We start from the raw sequence: 25,912 nt of genomic DNA, 5'->3' as shown, positions 1-25,912 counted from the left end.
GACACAACATAGAAAACTAAAGAATAAACAACACGAACCCCACTAAAATCTAGGGGTGATCTCAGATGCTCCCGAAGGGTAAGCAGATCCGGCTCCACATTTGGCATCCGTCGTTGTGCTTATGTGATAAAAAAATCCGGTAAATAGTCTAATTCGGTAGGTCACATTCATGAAAGGGAAGGGGATTGTAGTTACGACGTAAGGAACATATCCGATATCATTTGTAAAACGGTTATTTAACAATAGGAAACGATTAACTGTATTTTTTGTCATAATTGTAATTAAGAGTTCCCCAGGTAAAACTGAAATATCTAGGACATCTATTACCCTTTATATTTCATTTATTTGAAATAAATTCCTTATTGATTAAATGGTGGCAGTATATTTAGAAAAAAATTTAACGAACCATAATGATGAGTGTCATGTCTAATGAATGCTGTTTTTGTAATTGTACCTATCCTACAGTGACGTTCTTAAATTGACATTTGAAGAATAAGAGGAAAAAGACCATGATTTAGAAGGACCACTTTTAAAACATTCATGAGCTGATCATTTCTCATGTATGATTTCGCATATTTCTTTTAACATAGGATTTTTCCTCTGCCACTTATCTGACTTTCTTCTATTTTGATGTTCTGACAAAACATCAAAACTAAAGTGCGTTTTTTTGTGTTCGTGTTTTTGCGGTGTTGTTGGTGTATAAGTTTCCGGTCGTTCCTTTCACTTGTACACAGACGACAAAATCGGATGATGCACTGAACATAAACACAAACTCGATTAAAAAGTCATTACTAAATTATTATAAATCCAATTCCTTAACAAAATTACAGTAAAAATATTTACAACTTCAAAACTGTATGCTCAAAACGTATGCATAAACACGAATTCCGTACGCACACTTCTCTCGTGCACAAAATCGTAACTCCCCACTCTGCAGCTATTACTGTCTTTTATACCACTTTATTTACCCAAGTATCCTGATTACAATCTGAATAACCCGTAACAAAAAATAATTAACTAGACACTAGGTTACATGATAATGATTTTGTATTTTTTTGTTTATCAAATTATGATTTAATACACAACCAAACTTACTGGACCAGGAAGTAAAACTATTGTTCTATGATAATAATGAAAAAACAACGTTTTATGCGAATAAATCCGTATGTTTTTTTTTTTAAAATTAGCGTTAGTTCTATATATGATCATTAAAGGTTTGGGTACCTTGACAGCTTAGACACAATTTTGCCAACAACGAGGAATTTAAGCTATCGCTGAAAATTTATTTGAGTTATTTTGGCACTAACGATAAGTTTAACTCTACTAAGTTTTAATTATTTTTCTCGATATATATTTTATTTCAGGATTCACAATGAAACTTGTTATCTTTTTGTATATGGTTAGTTGTGGTTTTGCAAATGGATTTTTTTTTCCGACAGAAGAAGAAAAGTTAGGAGGTAAGTTGAAATTTGAATAATGGTTTAATTTAATATATTAGTTGAAAGTATTGCTCTATGGGTCACAGTTTGAAAGTTTAATACACAGGAATCATCATTTCTTATGTTTAGCGCTAATTTTACTCACATTTTTAAAATTTTCTCACTTTCAGATAAGCTATGTAAATTAAAATCACAAAAGTACTGATCTTCGAGGAAAATTCAACGGAAAGTCCCATATCAAATGGCAAAATCTAAAACTCAAACACATCTAACGAATGGATAGCAACTGTAATATTTCTGACTTGGTCCTGGCATGTGGTGGTTTAAACCTAGATTTATTGTCAGCTAAACCTCACATTTGTATGACATTCGCATACAATTCCATTATATATATATAAAAACAGATTTATTATTTATAGGTTAAAGTTTCAAAAATAGGGGTACAGTAGTCAACATTGTGTTATTATCTTAAATATAATAAACATAGTCAACGGTTTACATCATTAATAAGTCATGCTCCCATACCAATATTTCTCATTTGAGTTCAATGAAGTTATTATGCGTAAAAAAGCTATATCTAGGACAAAAACAGCGGTTTCATTATCCAAGCCCCCTAGAAATGTAAGCGATCTTCAAAACTGCTGTATATCAATTGTCGAAATAAGCTCCTCTGTAGTAAACTTGTTAATATAGTTTCGGCAAAATTGATTATGCACACAGCATCTTAATTATCAAAAACTTGTGTCTAGTCCATTTGTCATTTTTGAACAATAAAATATGTTTAATCTACAAGCCAGAACTTAAAATTATAAAATACAAGACATGGTTTGATACGTTTCTAACCTTTGTGCATATTTCATTTAATTATTTGTAGAACTGGACCAAAGTGAACCATATTTGTTTATTGGTGAATTTTTTAATGTTACTTGTACATTAACATCACAAACTGTTGAAAATGGAGACAACTCATCTAAATTATTCTTTTCGTATGGCTGGACTGATATAGAAGTATTAGCTTCGGAAACAACTATCATAAACAATGCTTCACTGCAATATAGTACCTTGATGACAACAGCATTTAGGAGAAAGTATTCATGTAACCTTCGGAATCCTGTTTCTGTCGATCCATTTCCCGGTTCCAACTTTTTCACAGTGGATACAGTCTATGTTGACACTGAATGTGAGTATGACAGATGCTTCAATAGGAAATGTCTATCTATTTAAAATGACTAGTAACGTTTCATCGTTCATCAGATATTTTTGAGAAGTAGTTTAATAGCAGTTTCTTGCATTAATTTTTGATAGTAAATGTTATGCCTCAAACATATTACAGTATATAACAGTTAGGAGGAAACGGAATTAGAGGCTTCTATTGTAAAAGTAATTTGGTGACATCAAATTTGGAAATCCAATATTAAATGAGTCATCTCCATTTGTATTCTCTCGTTTGACTTGAATGATTTTCAAATTGATTCTCCTCCAAACATATTCTGATTCTACCCAAAACTATGTCACACGCTTAGGACGCACGAAATGTATAAAGTATTTATTTCTGATACTAGCATGGGATCGATTCCGCTGGTATCGCCATCTTAATAGTAAGCGCTTCGATAATTACAGAATTTAAAACAAAAAACATATTCCCCCGTTGATAAATTAAGAAAAAGTTGACTTTTGAATTTGGTTATTCTGTCTGCCTTATTAGGACAAATAGTGTAGTACTAGCGTACAAATTTGCAAATGCATAGAAAAGAAAGTTTTAAATAAAAAAAAACAATTAAAAATATGGTGGGATAACATTAAGGTAGACATTATTAATTATTCTAATATGACGTGCTTTTTTCGCTTTGTAAACAACACTGTGTGAAAATTCTCGATATATCTATAATTAGCGCAGACTCAGAGATATACATAATAATGGATGTTACAATATACCTCCCACGTAAATCCACATGTATTTGTATCTACATTGCAAACGCTTTGCCAAATTTATTGTATTACTAATTTTAATTAAACAAAAAACATTACAGAACTTTTATTCTTATTTAGATGCATAATAAAAAGAATTAATGTATTGCAACTAGTTTTGTTTATTTCCTAAATATAGTAACACTGTATATTTTGTGCAATGTCAATTTCATCATGGAACACTTTCTCTACAATGAGGGGTTCATTAAGGGATGCAAATAAGCTTGATATTTATGTTACGATTTAAAAAAATATCAATATACTAATTTAAGTTGCAGTATAAAAACAATATTGAGTCAATATCACAAAAATAAAAAGTTTTTTGCAACCAACGAAGTTCGTATAATATTGTATTAAAATGGAATTCTGAGGTTTTCTATTCTATTGCCTTTGATTCAGCGAGTCAACATGGCAGCTCCTTCTTTACGAAATGTCAATTTTGGATTTGACGGTAGCTTACGAGAAAACATGTAAATTAAAAATCGGAAATATTGGGTTTGAGAATTAAACATATTTTTTCTAGCGGTTATTAACGAAATAATTAATGCAAGTTAAAGATGTATGAGAATATGTGAGCTTTATCTAACAAGGAGTAAAAAAGAACAGCTCCACACACGGCATACCAACCCTCGCTTCAGTATTTAAATTAACTTATTTGTCCTATTAGAATCGAAATAATTCATGGAAGCCATAGATTTGTTGTAAATTTACACATGGCCTGGGCCGTGATATTCGAATTTTATCCTGAGCGTTAGCTATGGCTTCCATGAATTATTTCTTAATTAAAACGAATGAATTTCGATTCGTACATTGTTATCTCTACGTAGTGAATAAATCAAAATTGATTAAACCAAAACCTACATTTATCAATTAGTGAATTATAAAGTCCCTTGATTTCAAATAATTTAATTTGAGCGCTACTAATGCAGGTAAATCCTGAAAAGCATGAAAAGTAATTTTTTTAAATACCTTTACCAGGAACTCAAACTTTAACATTTGAAAGTAGGTAGCGTTAAGATCTTGCAACGTAAGTACCAATACACGTAATGTTATTCGCGTAAAACGATCGCCATGATGAAATATTTCACCATTACTGTGTCTGTGTCTCACCTCACTACTTTATTTGTCGCGGTCCTTGGTCCTCAGATAACATAAGAGTCGTATGATCTAAATAAAACGAGTGTGTCTTATTCACGATTGAGACATTTTGACTGAGAGTGAATTTTCATGGCGGTAATACATTCCTGGCATAGCCAGTTCAAAACAAAACATTTCTTTATTGTTAAACATTATATTTGTTGGCTGTTATATGATTCTAGTGCACCTTCATAAATTTTGAGTCTTATAATTGATCAAATAAACCGATAACATACTATGTCGACATTTTCAGAAGACAAATAGTGTATTTGTCTAGTCTTATGAAATTCAATGTTTTACTTACAGCTGACTTTCTGGACTGAAGCAGATGTTACCAATGGTTAAGAATCTGTAATGATAATATAATTTAACAGTACATTTGCTTATTATATCAGCAAAATTTTTATCTCAATTTTACAAGATATATTTTTTTTTTAAATAAGCTTATACTAGACATAACTGCATGCAGTAAAAATAATATGCTTAGAATAAGAAATTAAGAATAATTAATATTTATAGAACACAACCACTAATTGCTCAAGTTTTCAAGTTGCAATACTACAATTCATGATAATTTCAGAATAATATTTAACCTATTTGATTTATATAATCAGCTTATGATTTATTGTTTTTATAATAAAAGTTTATGTTTTGGTCTATATTTTTTGCAACAAGTATATTAGGATGAATGCATTACGGATACGACTTTTTTTCTAAACGTATCCATTATCTTTAATTGAGAAAATTTGATAACATCGATTGAGGAAATTAGTTTGTATTTAGCAAAAATTGATACTTCTTTTTTTTGCAATGGTCATTTGAAAGTACCCCATTTTTTTTATGAATTCCCATTTTCCTTTTTTGGTTATTATTTTGCAAAACAGCAGATGCCCTTTTATTTTTTTTTGTACTTTCATTTAAGAAAAAAACGGACCGACCTGAAAAAAATTACATTAAAAAACTATAGTTGGGTGCTGATATTAGCAATGTTTATAAAATTTTGTTGCTTTTCGATTCAAATTGGCCATGATGTCAGATTCGAAACATGTGCCTCTTATTGGACAGTAAAAGAAAAATATATTTCGTAGCAAAGCAGACTAAAGATTAGTCAACGATAAGCAGTGTGTTTTCCTTGATTATTCAAACATAAATATTGGTTTATATGAAAACAAAATAAGCAATGCTCTTTTTATTTCGAATATATTGAAACTCAAACTCGAATTTCAATCCGAAAATGGTTATTAAAAGTAACACATCGTTTTCTATTACCTTCTTAACATTGATCTGCTTTTACAAATTATGTCAGAAGTAAATTAGCCAATGTCAGTAAACATACGACTCTTTTTTCAGAGTGTCCAGATTTGGTAAACCCAGTATGTGTCACAATTTTATTCAATAGAATCATCTTAGATAATTTTTTTCTTCAGCTTTTGTAGTTTCAGTTGACGTTTGAAAGCTTTAGTTTTGTCTGAATTGTTTAATCTTAACCACAATCATCAACCAGTTTTTTCACAAAGCTCTTGAAAGCTTTACGCCTTGTTTCTATGCACCAGTATCAATGATTTTTGAGATACTTGTTTATGTGTAAATTTGTTTTTGTAGATCCTCCTGAACCTGTCACAAACTTCAGTTGTATTATTTATAACTGGGATGAGAAAATGGAATGTAGCTGGGACTTGGGTGTGAAATATCGTGAATTACAATATATCGACACAAGTTTATATCTGTAAGTACAATCAATAGTTAACTATATAAATTGACTTTGTGTTAATACATTCGTTTGGATTAATACCCTTTCAGATGAAAGTTAAATCCACTTTTAGAAAATACCTCGTATTTTCAATCCAAAAGTCTGTGCTGCTGTATCTTATGAAGGCAGCATAAGTATACCGGTGTTAAAAGTCATAAATCGATTTAAAGAAAACAAAGCAGGGCCACAAACTAAATCCCAGGGAAACACATCAACTATAATATTAAACAAAGGAACAACAGGAACACTTAAGTGCAACAGAACATAGTTCATAACACACCTGTCTCGAATTATCAGTTTTAAGTCTTTATTTACAAGTTATATGAACTTGTATGAATTTGACTATTCTTCTTATACTAGTAATGATTTCGTTACACCCTCCGAGCTTAAAATTCTTAACTGCATTTACCTTTAATATATACCCATTGGCCAATGTGAAATGAATTGCACAATGATCAGTAAAGTCAGTGAGTTTAGATATAAGATACTAAGTGAACTACCTTGTTAACCTGTGTAATAAATCATTTAAATGAGTGGAAGTCCCCTACATACAACAACTCACCCAAATGTTCGTTAGATGCATTGACATCAAAAAACTTCTGCGCCCAAGTTTCGAATACAGCTAGTTTTTTTTTACATACATTTATGTGTTAACCGGAACGATATTATTAGAGGATGGTAAACTCACAGTGGCCTTTTTAAATTAAGTTCTCTCTGGAACATGTTTTAAACATCATCCAACTTAAAAGTGAAGCCTATTGAAGGTAACTGCTGAAACTGAAAAACGTCAACTAGGAAGTGAAAAATACTAAAATTAAACTAAGAAATGACATTTTTTTTTATTGAGAAGTGTCAACTTGTTATTGACAAAATGAAAAGTTAATGAAAATTTGCCCCTTCTATTTTCTCTACATTTTGAAAAAAAACGCGTTCGGGGTAAACTAGTTTTACCCAGTAACTGATGTAACGTCCTGTGGTTTTCATTTTTATGAATAAGAAAATTAAATGTAAATACAGTAAAAAGATTTCAATATACATATTTTGGTTTATTTTCAGTGCATATAGTGGATCCTGTCCTAATAAGAATTTACTGAATTGTACATGGATAAGAGGAGGACCTCATTTATTTGATCGATCTAGTTTGTCCTTTATAGTTAGTGTAAAGAACACTAAGCGAAATGTTTCAGTGGAGACAGATTGGATGACGATTAAACAAGCTGAATATGGTAAAATAAATTAATTTGCAAAATGTTTAACACAATTGGAGTGTAAGCAGACTTTTCATTTCTGAAAAAAAAGTATACTGTAATCATCACAAACACTGCTATATTTTCCTTGCAAATCTATATTTTAGTGAAGCTATCTTTGAAAGATGTCTTATAAACTAAATTAGATGTCTAACAAACTTATAAAAAAATATGTAAGATATCTACTATAAACAATATATTGTTTAGTTTAAAAGTGATCTCAGAAAGGTTATAAGAAATTTTATCAACTTGCAATTAAATAAGATATCTCATAAAGAAATGAATATATTTTATTTACATACTTTCTTGGCATCTTACATTTTTATTGTATTCTCCTTCATATGGATTTTCAATTTTCGATATGTTGTGATAACCGATTGTAAAAATATATTTTAAGACAACTGCTGTATAGGTTTTTAGTTTTACATCTTAAAAATCCTCACCAAATTTGTAACCCAATTTTACAAAGAATTTGTTAGTCTGTTCTTTTTTACAGACGATAAACAAGAACTTATACAGATTGCAGATTATTGACCGTAATCATATATTATAAGTTATATGGTTCGCTACTGACCCCATACGGATCCATAGAGGGTTAGTAAAATCCATAGGGGGTGAGGCCGGAGGCCGAGTCCCCTATGCATTTTATTCACCCTCTATGGATCCGTAGGGGGTCAGTAGTTAACCGTATAACGAGTTTATCGGACGCTGGACTTTTTATGCGGCGTTTTGTTAAAAAATAAACAATGAAACACAACAACATTAATAGATGACGTCGCCATTAACGCGTCACGAACCCCATATGAAACTTACTAACCCCATACGGTTTCATAGGGGGTCACCACGTGACGGCGTTTAACCAATCACAACGTGATAATTCATCTATGGTCCGATAAATATATATATATAGTAAGATGTGGTGTGAGTGCCAATGAGACAACTCTCCATCCAAGTAACAATTTAAAAAGTAAACCATTTTAGGTTAAAATGCGGTCTTCAACACGGAGCCTTGGCTCACACCGAACAACAAGCTATAAAGGGCCCCAAAATTACTAGTGTAAAACCATTCAAACGGGAAAACCAACGGTATAATGGTCACATGTAAATACGGAAGATAATAATACAGTTTGAGAAACAAAACATCTCAGCTCAAGGTCATAGCTACTAAAAAAGACCGAAATTAAAACACTTGTGATAGTGAACATTTCCACTGGGTCAACATTTAACTAATTTTGGGTCTAATATATGTATCAGATATCATTGGTGTTTTTTTTTTATTATCATGACCAAATTTCGTAAATAAAAAACTGAGAACTTATTAAACAGGGCAAATAAGTGGATAATAATTCAAGAACCTGACATAGAAAGAAAACAAGTACGCACATAAACATCATAGAACACTGTGGAAGAGTGACAGAAAATTTCTTTAACATGCATCACATTTAATTCCTCGTATCCCTCTATTTGTACTAGATAACTGATGATCATAATTATAGAACGAAACGAACGTTTTCAGTTCAGCACTTAATTATATTTTGATATAAAAGCTTTTATGGCTTGATTATTGCAGGTTTCCTCTCTAATGATTATTTCGGTAGACTTTTAGAAATCTTATTTATTTTTATACCCAATTTATTGGCATTATCTTTTACTGTTCTGTACGCCCGTCCGTCCGTTCGTTCGTACGTTTGTCCCGATTAAGGTTAAGTTTTGGGTTAGGGTAGGTTTTGATGAAATTGAAGTCCAATCAACGTGAAACTTAGTACGCATGTTCCCTATAATATGATATTTCTAATTTCAATGTAAAATTAGAGTTTTCACCCAATTTTTAGGTCCACTGAACATCGAAAATGATAGTACGATTGGGGCATTCGAGTATTATGGACACATTCTTGTTTATTTATATTTTGGATAACTAAAACAGTATTCACATGCAATTCAAATGGGTCAAAATATGTATATTACAATACGATACATCATATAACGTTAAAAAAAAAAGATTAATTTATTAATTTATACGTATACATCATACAATTATTTATTTGAGTTTATCATCGATCTTTAGTGAATATATCAATGGGCAATTGATAACAACAGCAAATAGCAGTATTCATGTATTTTTTCAGTGAAACCAAATCCAATTGAGATGATTGAGATTGTTTCTATTTCAAGTAGATGTGTCTCATTAATGTGGAATCATAAGACATCGGATAAGGAAAAGACATTTATCATCCATATTACTTCAAAATGGACCGATGATAAGGTAGATATGCATGAATGATTGAGTTCTCGTCAAATGTATATTTTATACTCATATAAGACCATATTAAATGATATTGGGTTGGTTTCTCATACGTTTTTTTTTATTAATAACAGTCCCATTAATTTTGAAAGACAAAAGGTAAATTTGGTCTTCCATGTTCAAAATTAATATTTGAGCTAGTTTTAGTGTTTACATATAATTTCCTGTAGTTCATTGTACTCATAATTGTTTTTGATTTAAGAAGTTTCATAAGGAAGTTTCAATTCCTTATCCGACTTTGGTTTATATTTTAGTGGTGTAGATACTCATATAGGAATATCTTGATTACATGTAACCTTTATGAAGAAAAAGGATTGTGTTTAAATTAAATGAATTTTACAAAGAATTTTAAGGTTTTTGGTTTTCTATGAAATAATTTCTTGTCTGAAAGTAACAATTTAAAGGAACGATGTGCTAGTAAATTTCTGTCAAAATTGTTATGATGCAATACAGGTAGTAAAGTCAAGAGAATTGAACACAACAGTCTGTGGGCTGAAGCCGAACACAGAATATAAGATATCAACTGTGGTGAGACCTGAATATAGAGATTATGGAAACAATAGTGATATTGGAAACAATAGTGATATTGGAAACAATAGTGATATTGGAAACAATAGTGATATTGGATTCCCTAGTAATCCAGTAGTTATCATCGCCACAACTCGGACAGACAGTAAGAAAGTGTATACAGATACTTTTCTTTGATAAGGTTCTTTCCGCATTGAATTTTCCTTAGAGTTTGATATTTTTATTATTTTAAAGTATTTTGATTCGTTAGCTCGTTCATTTCTCTACTCATTTTTCTATTACACTCTTTTTTCGCAACTGCTCAAGTACTGATGAAAGGTTAATTGTGAAACTTTCACACACCTACTTTTACTTTTGCATCATCATTATATAATTTTATCGTGTAAACTCATATATGTAATTCAAAAACAAAGCAAATGGAGTGTTTACTTTAACACTCATATACTTTGTCATTGGTAACGGTATGTAATGGGTATTATTTTGTGAGCCCCACTCGCATTACCTCTAATGACAAAATTGTCATCATACTGTAATTTCTTACATTAAAGTATATTCTCATTCGGTGTTCTTTTGCGTATACAAAGACCACACAATGTTTGTGTTATAGCATTGCACCGGATTGATAGTTGTCTCAATATTGTATTTCTTATTTAGTCCCTGAAAGACCACCAGAAGTTTTTCCAGGAAGTTATGTTGTTTCAGTTGAGGGCTGTAGGAATAACAATCGTAATGTGACCTTGTATTGGAAAGTAGGTACCCTAGTTTGGTTATTTTATCATTGTTAGAAAAAATATTGTTTTCATATATGTCCTTTACCTACATAATGATAATATATTTGAACTATTGTTCACCCAATGATCAAATTAGATTATGATGTGCTTTCACAGGAACAAGTATTTCATTTTATTTTTCAAAGCAAATGCAGATAAGACAGCAATATACTACATACACCTCTGTTGCAATTATCAAGAAATGTTCACATGTGCTTATTACCTCCTCATTTATGATAAAAGCAAATGAAGGAAATACCAGACAACTGCTAGATGTTTTGGTTAAGACTTGTTCAGCCCGAACATTAGTTATTTTTTTCAATTTTTCTTCAGTTGTCACTTCTCAGGGCTAGGTTAATGTCGGTTCTGGCTCTGCATCGTTTTACCAACCATTTTTATATATTTTATTTAGTTGTGACGTTAGAGCTATTTATTATTATAATCTGTATCTAGCTCCTAAAATTTCCGGAGTTATAAAATACTTGATAGAGACATTTGCTTAGAAACATTCCGTTGAGAATTTTCTGAAAAACGTGTTTTTTTGTTATTTTATTTTTTGTCAGGTTGTCAGGAATCAATGTTTATGTCAAAATGTCAAATATATTTGACAAATGAAATTATTAAACTGTTAACATGTCTGTCTGGAAAGTTTCATGTGAACTTGTTTTCATCATTTTTATTTAACTGTGATTGAAAATAAGCAAGCTAGACATTTCAGCGTCTGTACCTTTGTTTCTATGAATAGCTTGGTATCTTGATAACTGTAAGAAAACAATATTCTATTATATGTCATTAATTTACATAATGATGATATTTTTGAATTACTGCTTAATGATAATTATAAAATTGTACTTATAGATGTCATTAATGTACATTATGATAATATTTAATTTCGATGTGCTTGTTTAAGGACTTGCCAGAAACATACCAGAATGGTCCAATGTTAGGATACAATATAACCGTATTATCAGAGGATGGCACACTGTCTACTAACCCTATCATCAGCAGAACATTTACATCCTTGCTTCTCCCATGTAGACATGGAGTAATTGTGTCATTTTTCTCGAGAAATGAAGTCGGAGACTCGCTTGAACCATCGAATATATTCATACCGATAGCTAACAGTGAGCATTATTATTCTTACTAAAAGAAGTCTTTATTAACTCACTTCTTATTTCAGAGCCTTTCTATTAACTTATTTGCGAAGTGCCGTTGGTGCTTCCCTAGGTTGATTTACGTGTTCGTTTTTATTCAATGGTTTGTCAGCACTTTGGTGTTGACATGAATATCAATTATGGAGTTATTTTTTTTCATTTTTTTTTTATAGATTTACTGTTTGCAAAAGTATGAATTATTCTAAATTCTAAGGACTTTCTTATCCCAGGCAAATATACCTTAGCCTAGACAGTTGTTATCTTATAGTTCGTTTCTGTGTGTTACATTGTCGTTTGGTGTTTTGTTTTTTTGCATTTTAGTGTTTCTGTTGTTTCTGTTGTTTCGTTGTTTTCCTCTTATAGTTAATGTTTCCCTCGGTTTTACTTTATGACCCGGATTTGTTTTCTCTCAATCAATTTATGACTTTCGAATAGCGGTATACTACTGGTGCCTTTATTTATGTTAATCAATAGATTGAGAAAGGAAATCAGCCATCAAAAACAGAAAGCTCAAATGAAAAGTAAAACCGTTGAAATTGAATGACAAGTTTAAAAGTTTTATTCATATTATTGAAATTAATAGTTACAAAAAAAAACCAAATAAGTTAATAGCAATTTGTGAATAGTGTCTATCATGAAGAGTTCATTGGTACAATAAGTTTTTATGTTGCAGCTGTTTTATCTCCAAGTAGAATTATAGTTGAGGCCAAGAATACGTCTAAAGATACAACTGTAAGTGTAAGTTGGACACCAACAGAGGATGAGAGAATTACATTCCACACTGTATACTACTGTCAGTTTGACACAGAATGTACAGTAAGTCTTCTATTTATCAAATTGTTTTACAACTTATTTCAACCATTAATAAACTTATCATAAATACAAGGATTTCAATTGGTATTTTCGCCACACTCGTGTTTCGTCTACAAAAGACTCCTTAGTGACGCTTGAATAAAAGATGGTTGAAAAGGACAAATACAGTAAAATTAAAGTGCACATTTCGGTTTAGGTAACAAAGTATCATTTGTTTTTTACAGTCATTTTTAGGGAAATGGTGTACCTGAACCTACCTTATCGAATCAGTTCACCATCTTTATATATTACATTTAAAGAAAATGGAATAGAAAATAAATCTCTCTCTCCTCCTTGATTCTAGGACTTAATAACAAAATTTTACAGGGATTCATGTCAGACGAATGTTTATTCAGATTATTTATCTATTGTATCTATTTATCTATTTCAGACTGATATTGAATGGATTAGGGCACCAATGAATTCTAACTTACTTGCAATCGACCATTTAGAGTTTGATAAGAAGTATAGGTTTGGTGTGTCGTCTGACATCGACCAAGTTAGTTCAGGATTTAAATGGGAAGACTGTTATTATCTAACAGGTTTAGGTATGTAAATCTACTTGAATAAACTCATCATAGATACCAGTAACTTTACAATTACACCAGACGCGCGTTTCGTCCTCAAAACACTCATTAGTGACACTCGAATCCAAAATTATTAAAAGGCCAAAGAAAGTACGAAGTTGAAGAGCAATGAGGACCAATAATTCTTAAAAGTTTTGCCAAATACTGCTAAGGTAATATTTCACTGAGGTAGAAAAGACTTCGTTTTTCAAGATTTTAAAATTTTGTTAACAGTTAATTTATAATTATGAACATATCAATGATAACTCAAGTCAAGTTAACTAATAAGTGCTGACCACTGGGCTGTTGATACCCTCGGGGAAATAAATCTCCCACGTACCTAAAGTACTCTAAATCCTATAAACTTAACAATTGTTTTCATTCCAATGACAATTTCAAATTTTTAATCTAGTAAAGAGTAAATATTTTATTACGGAAAATCACTGAAATCTAATCTAATTCAACACTGAAATATATATAACGAAACTTTTGAAAAATTCCGTAAAATTTGATTTCATATCTGTGTAAACCGTATTGATTGACTTTTGTTTCGTATCCTTATATAAGATTTACAACGGAAACTGGGAATGTGTCAACAACACGACATAAGAGCAGAAAACAGGCCGAGGCCACCAATTGGTCTTAAACACAGGGGGAAATTCCGCACCTGGGAGCGGACATCAGCAGGCCTTAAACAAGAAAATGTGGACTAGCTCAGCGATAATTGACGTCACACTCAACTCTGAAAATAAAAACATAGAAGACTGAAAAAAGGCCAGACTGTCCTGACTTGAGACAGTCGCAAAAAATGCGGCCGGGTTGAAGATGTTTTGTGAAATCTCAATGAGTTCACTGTCCCGCTGGCATTTTTCGCCTATCTTCTACCAACTAGCTAATGAAGGAAGCCTTACACACAAATAACTCTAAAACAATCGTTATGTTCTTGTTGTCTTTCAAAGGAAAAATGTTCTTTCATTAATACCGCAAGATTATTTTAAAAAGAGGAAGTCGTTTAAAGCTTTTAATCACTGTTTCTGATTTAAGTATAAGAAAATACAATGTCAGAAGTAAGAAGTTTGTTTTCCATTTGGGTTTATATAGTTGGGCGTTTGTTTTGACCTTTTCTTATTTCCTGACCATAAGTTTACTTGGTATTTTTGTCAAAACATTTGGATAGAGTGCAATTGTTGAATGTGTCATTTATAATCTAAGAGCAGAATTTATGATAGCAGGATGAACATAAATATAATGATCAAAACTCAAATAAGTGTTAACTTTTCTGGTTTCTTTTATTAAATGTTACTGAAAATTGTCAAATATCTATTTGACATTCTAGTTAAATTAAATTTTGATCTGGGTATCTTTAATGAAAAAGAGGGACGAAAGATCCCAAAGTGACATTCAAAATCATAGATAAAAAATAAACTGACAATGCCATGCCCGGAAAAGAAAAGAAAAGACAAACAGACAAACAATAGTACACATAGGAAACTAAAGACAAAGCAGCACGAACCTCCATTAGAAACGGAATATGATCTCAGATGTAACGGAAGGGAAGAAAGATTCTTCTCAAAATATGGTATCCGTCGTGTTGCTCAGGTTATTACAAACCCAGTAAATAGCCCATTTCGGTTGTTCACATTCGTGAAAAGGGAACTGGATTGTAGTTACGACATCAGGAACATATCTGATATCATCTGTGAAACGGTTGTTTTATAATGGTCAACCGACTCGTGATAGCGTCTGTAAAATATATGGACAATTGATTATTTTTACTGATTTTAAAAAGCTTACTGCGTGTTAACGGTCTTGCATTTTAATGTTCTACCATATCCGTTTTAGACTCAATACCTTATGAAATATCGAGCAGTTATGTGTTAAACTAAGATAGAACTGACAAGGAGGATATCAATAAATTTAATCTTTAACAAAAGCATGACTGTTTCAAGGGGCACTAGCTAATAGATATATGAAAAAAATTAAAATAAGATTTTTATTGCGTTCAATTAATAATGAAAGGGAAATAGTGAAATAACTATTCGATGTAAGCAACCAGTATGATTTAATTTTGTCAAAAATCTACTAAGAAACAGTAATAAGGAACTACTCACTTGCATGTGAATAATTCGACCCCATTGTATCTAAGCCCTTATCTAGAGATGGATAACACATGAATTGTGTGTATAAAGGTATTTAAAGAAAAAGAATGTCAACATTGAAGTGAAATAAAGATAAATCATTTGATTGACTGGTTTAATCCGCAAAAAAATCATTCTTTTACAGTTAAAAAGGATGATAAACACATATTTTTAATCTTTGATATAAAATAAACCGACTTAGAAAAATTGCACGAGTTACTTAATCTAGTTATATCTATATTCAATATGGTCATCAGAGGTCAAATCGATAGTGAATTGTATGGCTCCTAGAATAAACTACACACGAAACGAAGTGTTTTACATTGCTATAAATCAAATGTTAGAACTTTTGTCAAATCGGTGAACATGAATTTGACAGCTAGTGCCTCTTTAATTTTCTTACGAGTCTACATATTGTATTTAAATTAAAAACAAATCAGATTTTAATTTCAGCTCCGTCTCCTCCAACTCAAGTTGATGTACTGGCATTTCCTGAAGACGGAATAACAGTTGATTGGCCAGACCCAAAGTGTGGGGATTCCCCTTACATTGAGTTTTTCAAAGTAACATGGTGTACTGCAAGCAAAGGTACCACTGACTGTTCAGGTGGGTTTCGTTTTCTGTAATGCTTTCATTTTGTTAATGTAATATATTCAATTTTATTTGTATTATTGTCTTTCATTTTTGCCAATGTACTCTATTGAGTGTATATATGCCAGTTGTTTCCCTGCGTTTAAATAGTTATTTGTTTTATAGAGCTTAAAATGATAACACAATGTTGACTGCTATACTATAAATTTTTTTCATCTATATATCTGTTTGTTTTGCTCACACAATGTTGTCAATATAATGAAATTCTGTGTGACTGTTTGTGTCATAAAAGTTTGAGGTCTATCTTGCAATAAAAAACTAGGTTTAATCCACAATGTTATAGCTTTTAATTTTGACATTTGATAAATGACTTTCCGTTTTAATTTTCCTTGGAGTTAAGTATTTTTATTACATAATTTTTTGTTTTATTATGAACTAATGACTAATACATTTTGTATAAAAGAATAATTCATCATATCTAGTTTTTGGTGGGGTTCGTGTTGCTTTTTCTTTAGTTTTCGATGTTGTGTCATGTGTACTAATGTTTGTCTGTTTGTGTTTTTCATTTTTAGCCATGGCATTGTCGTTTTTTTTTAAGTATTTTAAGTTTTTATATAAGTAATATCTTATTTTATGTATTTTGGTATAATTTAATTTTCTAAAGGTGATCAAAAAGTATTGGAAATTCCATCAACTGAACCATCTAAGCTGGTAATTTCAAATCTAAAGGCGGGAACTTCATATGGTGTTCAAATTCAGCATATAACAGGCGATGGAAGAATTAGTGATTACAGTGATATGGTGTATATACAACCCACAAATAATGGTACCTATCATAGTGATTAGATTAAAATGCTATTCAATGACTGTAATATTTATTTCGTCAATAGAATAAAATATTGAAACATCTATATAGATTTTCTTTCGAATATGGATAAAATTGAAATTATGATTGATTGATTGGTTGATTGGTTTTTATGCTACTTTCACCACAAGTGTGCTACTTCGTTGCGGTCAGTTTTTTTTATTGTTAAATGATTGCATTGTGCCTGGAGAGAACCACCAACCTCCGGTAGAAAAACCTTATTCAATAAGGTGTTGATTTCTTTACGTTTTGTATGCATACATACTTACCGTATGGATGTCTTTCAAGTCAATATTATATCAAAAGCCCTGATACGATATAGAAGACATATTTTTTGTTATTTTCCATCATCATTGGTGCACGTTATAAAAAATATTAACAACCTATGATTGTAAGGTTACAAGTCATGACAATTCTTAACTATACACATGGAAAAAGTATTGCAACACCAAATTGAAATTGAAATTAAAAAAAACACTCATTATTTTTTGGGGATATAATTTGCTGAATTAGAACTAGTTAACCATTATCTAAATATCACCTGAGTTTAATCAATAAATATCGACTCGATAATGTCTTATCTGCAAATGCAGCTACTGTACCCATAAACAACAAAACAGATATTTTTTATCCTCATTGTTTTCAACACTTTAAATAACCAAGTTTATAAAGTTGTGTGATTGAGACCTTTTTATGGGTCCTCAACAACTCTTAACTGCAGCAAGATGGCAGATTATCAGCACTGGAAAAGTAGGTATTTCGCTGTGACAATTGCAAGTATTGTTGGTCATCACCATTCCACTATAGGTCGTTTTGAGAATAAAAATCAGGCAACAAACGATGTTAAAGACCTTCCGAGATCAAGCAGACCTTTTGTACCATTAACTTGGGAAAATCAAGCATAATAAAGGTTGGTCAGATTGAAACCCATTACATACAATACAATCCAAAAAAAAAAGTGGTGGCCATGCAGGAGCCTTTAAACAAGAACTGTTCGAGATCAACTCATCGCTCCTGGTTATCGTGCGATAAGACCTTTTCGGGGACCTTTGCTTACGTTCAGACACACAGTTGTCCGTATCCAATGTAGTGCAGAGCTCGCCAAAGTTAGAATTAGCATCGTGGAGGAAGATCCATTGTTCTAATGGAATTCGGTTTATTTTCCTTTGCCCGATCGTAGCCCGGAATTGAACCATATCGACCATATATGGGACACTATTGGGCGCAAAGTGCACGAACGGACACCACAGTTCAAACACGTTATGAAATAAACAATGCCCTTCATCATTAATGGTTGCTGCTAACTTGGCAACAATTGAATCAATTTATGGCAGGAATCAGAAGACGTTAAGAGGCGGTTATCCGTTTGAATGGAGCCTGTACACAAAGAACTAATTCTCTGGCGTCTGACGATCAACAATGATGTGAACATTCATCTTGAGATTAATTTTGAAATGCCTGACATTGTAAAGTTCAACTACAGTCAAAGTTGTAAAATGCATTTTTTTGTACAAAAAACACTTCATTTTGTTATTAAAATTGTGATTAGATAAAACTTTTTTTTTCATACATTTATTGTTCGTTCTAATGCCCATGATATCATAAACTATGTTTCAATATTATGTTACAAATATTTTATTATATTCCATCAAAGTGTTGCAATACTTTTTTCCATGTGTATATAAATGTTAGATAATAAATTACTTAAGATACAATCGAATTGAAATCACTATTCAATGTCAATACCTTATGAATACTCAAGCACATATACTTCATATGTACTTTTGTGAAAGGAAGAACACTTGTGGTTGCGGAAGTTTTCTTTTAGCTAAGTGAAATAAACAACTGTTTGCTATATGCATGTATGTAACTTCCCTTTACCGCTGTCCAGGTCATATACTTCAAATTACGCTTAAAAAATCCCATGGCTATTTAATGAACCAGTTACTTATGATAATTCAATTTCGAATCATCTACAGGAACGCACCATCTGATTCATCGAATAAAGATTACATATCTGATCTAGTTTGTTACGTATGTGCAAGTTCACCTTATACGGACTTCACTCATATGGTTGTGCTCCTTACACAAAAACTTATCCAATAGAATAACAACCAAAAAAACTGACCATATTTGACTCAACATTAGTTTCTCTGTAAACACTACGGCATGCTTTCGCGGTTCTAATTTTTCAAGTACAATAAAGTCGTCTTATCTTTAGTTTAAATAATTGTGTCCTGTATACCGAACTGGGATCTTTTAATTGCACAGATACGTTGCATTAAAAGTGGCTATGACGTACCGGGTTATGGTTGTCCATATTGTATTTATACTAACTTTTTTATGCTTCAGACTTGGCAACGTCGGAAATAACAAGTATAGCAGTAGGGGGAACTTTCTTGTTCATGTTGGCAATTGCTGGAGCTGTTTTTATCTATAAGTATGTATTTTATTATTTTCAAAATATTATTCATGGAACATAAATTTTTTAAATCTTATTCAGATTTTTGTTGTTGTTGTTTGTTTTGGCTTGTAATTTTCAGACAAACATTTAAAAAGTTATTCAAACAGGTATCGTAAAATTAACAGTGCATATTGTTTTACACAAAAGATAATTAATGATTTCTTTTCTAAAGGCGAACAGCCCATGGTATCAGGGAAATTAAACGACCTTTGGATATAGACACTCCAAAGATAAATATATCAATCGGAAATACGGTAGGTATCAAATTTTCTTTGTTATTTTGCGTTCTCCTGGTACAACTAGATAAGTTATATACATAATTGCAGATTACTGACCTGCACCAACTGATGAAAATAAAGATAAGTGATAGACGGACAGATATATTTTCCCAATTGTGCCGAGCGGGGATATAACACCAGATAAATAAAGGCAACAGTAGTATACCACTGTTCAAAATTCATTAATCGATAGAGAAAAAAAAATCCGGGATACAAACTAAAACTGAGGGGGAACGTATCAAATATTAGAAAACTACGGCACAACAGAGACACAACACCGAAATGTAAAACACACAGATACGAACTATAATGTAACAATGGCCATTTTCCTGATTTGGTACAGGGCATTTTATGAAAAAAATGGTGGGTTGAACCTGAGTTTGTGACATGATATCAACATATGATTTGTAAAATCAACTATTCGGTAAAATGTAAAATCAGAAAATATTGAACTCCGAGAAAAATTCGAAACGGAATGTCCCTAATCAAAATTCCTAATCCAAATAAAACGTCCGAACTCTTTTAAAGTTTAAGTGTAGCAAAAATAGTAAAACTCAGTTAATGCCTTCAAAATATTATCAATTACATTGTTAAAAGCAAAAGAGAAGCGAAGGATACAAAAGAAGCATTCAAACTGTTAAGTCGAAAATAAATATTGAGAATGCCAAGGCCTAAAAAAAGAACAACAGCAAAAAGTTACACAACAAATATAGAAAACAAAAACCATACCAAAAATTGGTAATCTCAGGTGATCCGAAAGGGTAAGCAAATCTTGCTCTTCATGGTTAACCGGTTAACTTCATTAATTTCATTCACGTTGACTTGCATTTCATAATTTTAGAGTTGACATTTCGTTGGAAGTATGGCAAACCCTTCTCCGATGGAGATTACACATTCAGATGTAGGTCTTCGCACTATTAGATCAAAAATAAAATAATGATTTAAAGTAACTGTTTAAAAAATTATGTATACTAATTATGTTTACTTAAGATCATGCCCCAAGCTGATAGACAAATTGTTTGAGTTCTTATTAATTTTATGTTTGATAAATGAACATCGCAATCTAAATACTTAATAATTGATCTGTCAAATGTATTACCAAAATGATAATTTTTAAATAAAACAAAATTATAAATGATTCCAATACTCATTTATATAAAATCTAATAAAATTGACAGAATGTCCGGCTAACAGTTAGCGTTTTTGGTATTCGGTCCAGCCGTTGACAACACTGATGAGTCTTTTGTAGGCGAAACGCGCGTCTGGCGTATACTAAATTTAGTCCTGGTATCTATGATGAGTTTATTTATAATGATAAGTATAGGAATGCAATCTAATATTAACAAGCAGTTAAAAATGTCCGGTATAGCAATCTATCAATTGCTGCAATAACAATCACAACAATCTCATGGTTTAATAAAAAAAACCATTGAGAAACAACATTGGAATACCACACTATATGGTACGGTACTTGGACGTTTTTACGTGTAAATAGTAAAACAGGTAAATGCGGACTGCATCATTATATCAATAAACAAACTGTTCGAAATTAACTCATCATAGATACCAGGACTAAATTCGAAAGCCAGCACACGTAAGTGGCTAACAAAAAGAAATTACTTGAAGAATAATATACCATAACTTGTAGAATAAACAAAAACTTTTATTATGCCCGATACACAAAGACCCAATAGTGGTTACGCAAAATGACATTATGTATTATCTTTTGTCACAAAAGATGTATTTAAGTGATTTTTTTCATCTTAAATAATAGTGATGCAAACGCCTTTGAGGAATACTTTTTTTTTTCAATTGTAGGTTTTGCCATATTCATCGCAATTAAGTAAAGACAGTGGTAGGAGTAGTTTGGCATCAGATGGGTTACAATCTCCTGCAGTAGATAACAAATTAAATTTATTTCCTCTACCAGAAGAAACTACAAGAGTAAACAGCAATCAAAAATCTAGTGACGATCATAAAACAAGTTCTCAACAAGAATGTAGCCCAGAATATTCTAAAATGGCATTAGATACTGATACTGCATCATCAAGACAAGAAAACGCTTTTAATAACATCACTGGTCCGTCAACTTTGAGTGCAGAGGATGAGAGGATAAAATCCGAGAAGACGTTATATCCCACACATAAACTATGTGGTAATTAAACGAATACACACTCTAATTTTTGGATTGACATGTCATTTTCAGGTTTCTATTTTTCTATATCTTTCCACTCCATAAAAATAGTAAAGAAATATTTTATGTACGTTACTAGAGTGGAATTTAAGAAATCACTAGGGCAAAACAAAATGTAAAAAAATATATTCATGCTTATTATTGTATTTGATCTTCAATTTTTTTTTTGTAATAAAGTAAACATGTATATCATGTGATTGATTCCACATGAGTGCATTACAAAGTAATCACCTGTACATACATTATGTTTTTCAAGTAAACATGGATTCCTTGGATAATGGTTGGTTGCTGTTTTGAACATTAATGGATATGCAAACTTTCCTATGCTTATTTCAGTATTCTAAAAAAAAATATTGATGTATTGGTATGGGTATCTGTTTGTGTATCTCTTCCTTGCAATCCTGTTAATAACATTCAAGTTTGAATTTTATTATATTAGAAGACTAGTTTGTATGATGCAGTAGGCATGTAATCAATTTGTACTGTGTAAATACATAAGATTGAAAAACAATCAAAATGACAAGTGTTTTATATAAATATTGACACGTTTAATGATATGATTGAGCTTATTTTATTACAACCATTGTATATTCACCACCACATTTGATTTTTTTCAGAAAATGAAAATACAGACAGTTATATAAAGCATGTTGAAAAAGAGTCCAATGTTACAGCAAATATTGTGCTCGAATCTGGGTCTGATAGTGATCCATATGTATATCAGCCAGAAGTTCAAATGTCAAAAACTTGTGGACAGCCAATTAAGGACCAACCATATATCAAAACAGAGACCCTCCAAGCCACTGAAAATAGTAGAAACTATAGTATAGATTCCACAAAGAATTATAAAGCACCTGATGGTTTGTTATATTTGACTGAAGCCAATGAAGAGGACTCTGACATAAGTATGATAAGCAATGGTTATCTTCCTAAAGAAGCCGTGAATAATCTAGGCCTTTCATTACCCAGACACCAACTCACTTCTGATAATTCAGGTAGCTCAACAGTAGTAGAATACCATCGTCTCGATGCCATGGAAAACCCTAAGTTACTAGATATTTTAACTCCACGGATGACAGCTGGTTGTGAAAATCGGCACGATAGTGATGATTTGAAAGAAAAGTTAGGATGTCAGGATGTAATTGAACATAACATTGATCAAGATCAAGAGGATTCTATAAGTAACTGTTACCTTAAGGAGGAAGATATAAGGAATCCAGGTGTTTTGAATTCAAACAGGGAACGAGTTCAAGAAGATTTGAACGGTGCTTGTTACTTAAGAGACATAGATTTGGGAATACTGAATATGGAACCGGCCCCGGAAGATCTTAAAGGAACAAATCACTTAACGGAAAATATGGATAACTGGACAGGTAAAAGTGAAACTTTTGGAGGATACATCACAGAGGGAAACATGCTAAATGGTAACCTGATTGAAGAGGAAAATGTAGCATCCTATGTTTCAGAGTCAAATGACACAAGAAAAGTTGAGAACTCATTTGGGTCCGGATATATCACCGAAAACTATTTGCTGAATAGTGAATTTAGTGTAAATGATCAAGGAAGTGCCTGTTCTAATACAGGAGATAGTAATGTTGGGCAGATATATTCATCAGCAGAAGATTCACTTCAGGTGGCAAACGAAGAAAGTAAATCTATCGATGGGTATATACAACGTAATGCCATATCAGCGTAACAGTAGGAAGACATCTGCCGCTGTAAAACGTCAAGTGTCGGCTGTTCAAAACCTTTGTCCGCGTGTAATTATTAATCATTTACTTGATATTTCAATCGTTAAAAAACTTTACATATACTTTTACTTATTTTAACAGTTCATTTGTTGTTACTAAAGTGATATACAGAGTATACACTTGGTTCCTAATACCTTATTAAACTTTTGTATCTGACACTTATTTATCTATAATATTTAAGATGGGTTTACAGTTTACAATTTGAAGCCATCCATTTGAGATTACTGGTATTTTTAATTTGTTTCTTCAGTTGAATATTTACAAATTAAGGATTTATGAAGTGGGACTAAATATATTTCAAAATGATTTACACGATGTAGGGTAAAAGTTGTTTTGTTTAGAAATTCTTAAGCTTGATACAAAATGAAAAAGGACTAGGAATCATGTTTACAAAGAAAAACATATTGCTGATGTGAAAACAGGCGCATATTGTCTTAATATATATGTTTACTAATGAAAGTTATTTCATAATTATTATTTTTCAAATATGTAATTAAAGTGCACACAAATTGACAATCACAAAATGTCGGAGAAACAGTATACACTATTGTCTATAATCCCATTAACTAGAAGATTGTTTTCATGTATAACCTCTTTCAGTCATATTGCGGCATTTTTAATAGAAAATAATGCTTAAAATGTCCTTTGATTCTAAACAACCTCAAGATTAAAACAATTGTTTAGTTTTTATTGTAAATAAAGGCAACAGTAGTATACCGCTGATCAAAACTCGTAAATTCATGGACAAAAAAATCAAAATCGGGGTAACAAACTAAAACTGAGGGAAACGCATTAAATATAAAAGTTGAAACCTGTATATTTAATAGTATTTGTGTTTACCAAATAGATATTGTATTGTTTGTAATACATTGCCAAATGATATAAGTATTTGATTTTGATTTTTTTTCTCACATTGGTTATTGTAAAAAGAAAATTGTAAACAATTTCCAAGTCAGACAAATAGCAATTTTTTTATTATAGTTCATTTCTGTGTGTGTTACATTTTAATGTTGTGTTTCTGTTCCGTTGTTTTTTTCTCTCAATCGATTTATGAATTTCGAACAGCGGTATACTATTGTTGCCTTTATTTACAGTATATATAAAAACATATAATGTATGATAGGAATGAAATTCCAAGTAGAAAATATTGTTATTCCTATAATAAAAGAAATAGTCTTCAACATGTTCCTCGTTTTATCTTAATGTTCAGCATGTGAACAGACAATGTCTGCCTATTTTTATGATTCTGTTAAGATAATTTGGGTTTCGTTTTTTTTAATTCAAAGGAACTGATTCCTGTGTTGTAGCAGTATACAATTCGATAAGTGTTGTCTCATGCCAAGTATATAAATTTTGAGTGAAGTAACTAATCGTAGTTTTTTTTTTTCATAGAAAATAATCTGGTTTTTATTTTTTCATATGATTAATAATCAACAGACATTCATAAAGGTTTTTTTATCCACACTATCAGTCTCTATGTCGTTCTGTTTATAAATATGTAACCTAGTCTGTGTTTGTCCTCATGTAATTATGTAGATTTATATTTGCTGTTGTACTCTAGCTTACATGTTGTTATCTTTTTTTCATAAATCATTCATATATGATTACTATTTCAATTCCATCTTCATGCCCTAAATATCATGTACTGTATTACAACGCTAGATTGAAACTGACGCTTTATTGTTGTGAAGCCCTACGTGTCCAAGTGGTCTAGCGCGTCGATATATCAGTTGCAGGGTTCGAATTCTGCCGAGGGAAGAACAAACAATTTTCTAAAGCAAATTTACAGATCTAACATTGTTGGGCTGATGTTTAGACGAATTATATATAAACATATATATAGTAGATGTTTTGATATCATGGCTCTGATATATGATATTATTCATCGTTTTGCTTATGTTGTTTTATTGTTTTAAGT

General features: G+C 31.4%; 1 protein-coding gene across 1 annotated transcript; it reads left to right on the top strand.

The window, feature by feature from the left end:
• Window positions 1-1,370: 1,370 nt before the first annotated feature.
• Window positions 1,371-25,175, top strand: LOC134715842 (uncharacterized). Its single transcript, XM_063578345.1, has 16 exons — window positions 1,371-1,457; window positions 2,314-2,619; window positions 6,147-6,270; window positions 7,351-7,520; window positions 9,668-9,804; window positions 10,297-10,516; window positions 11,026-11,120; window positions 12,052-12,265; window positions 12,969-13,111; window positions 13,539-13,695; window positions 16,305-16,457; window positions 17,107-17,268; window positions 19,660-19,747; window positions 19,944-20,025; window positions 21,868-22,204; window positions 22,861-25,175. Exons 1-16 carry the CDS (start codon window positions 1,373-1,375, stop codon window positions 23,937-23,939), a joined length of 3,552 nt encoding a protein of 1,183 aa, XP_063434415.1. The 5' UTR covers window positions 1,371-1,372; the 3' UTR covers window positions 23,940-25,175.
• Window positions 25,176-25,912: the final 737 nt, after the last annotated feature.

This window comes from Mytilus trossulus, chromosome 1, assembly GCF_036588685.1.
Source record: "Mytilus trossulus isolate FHL-02 chromosome 1, PNRI_Mtr1.1.1.hap1, whole genome shotgun sequence".
Classification (NCBI taxonomy): Eukaryota; Metazoa; Mollusca; class Bivalvia; order Mytilida; family Mytilidae; genus Mytilus; species Mytilus trossulus.
Note: the sequence above shows the minus strand (reverse complement) of the source record. Positions and strands in the feature narration are given on the sequence as shown.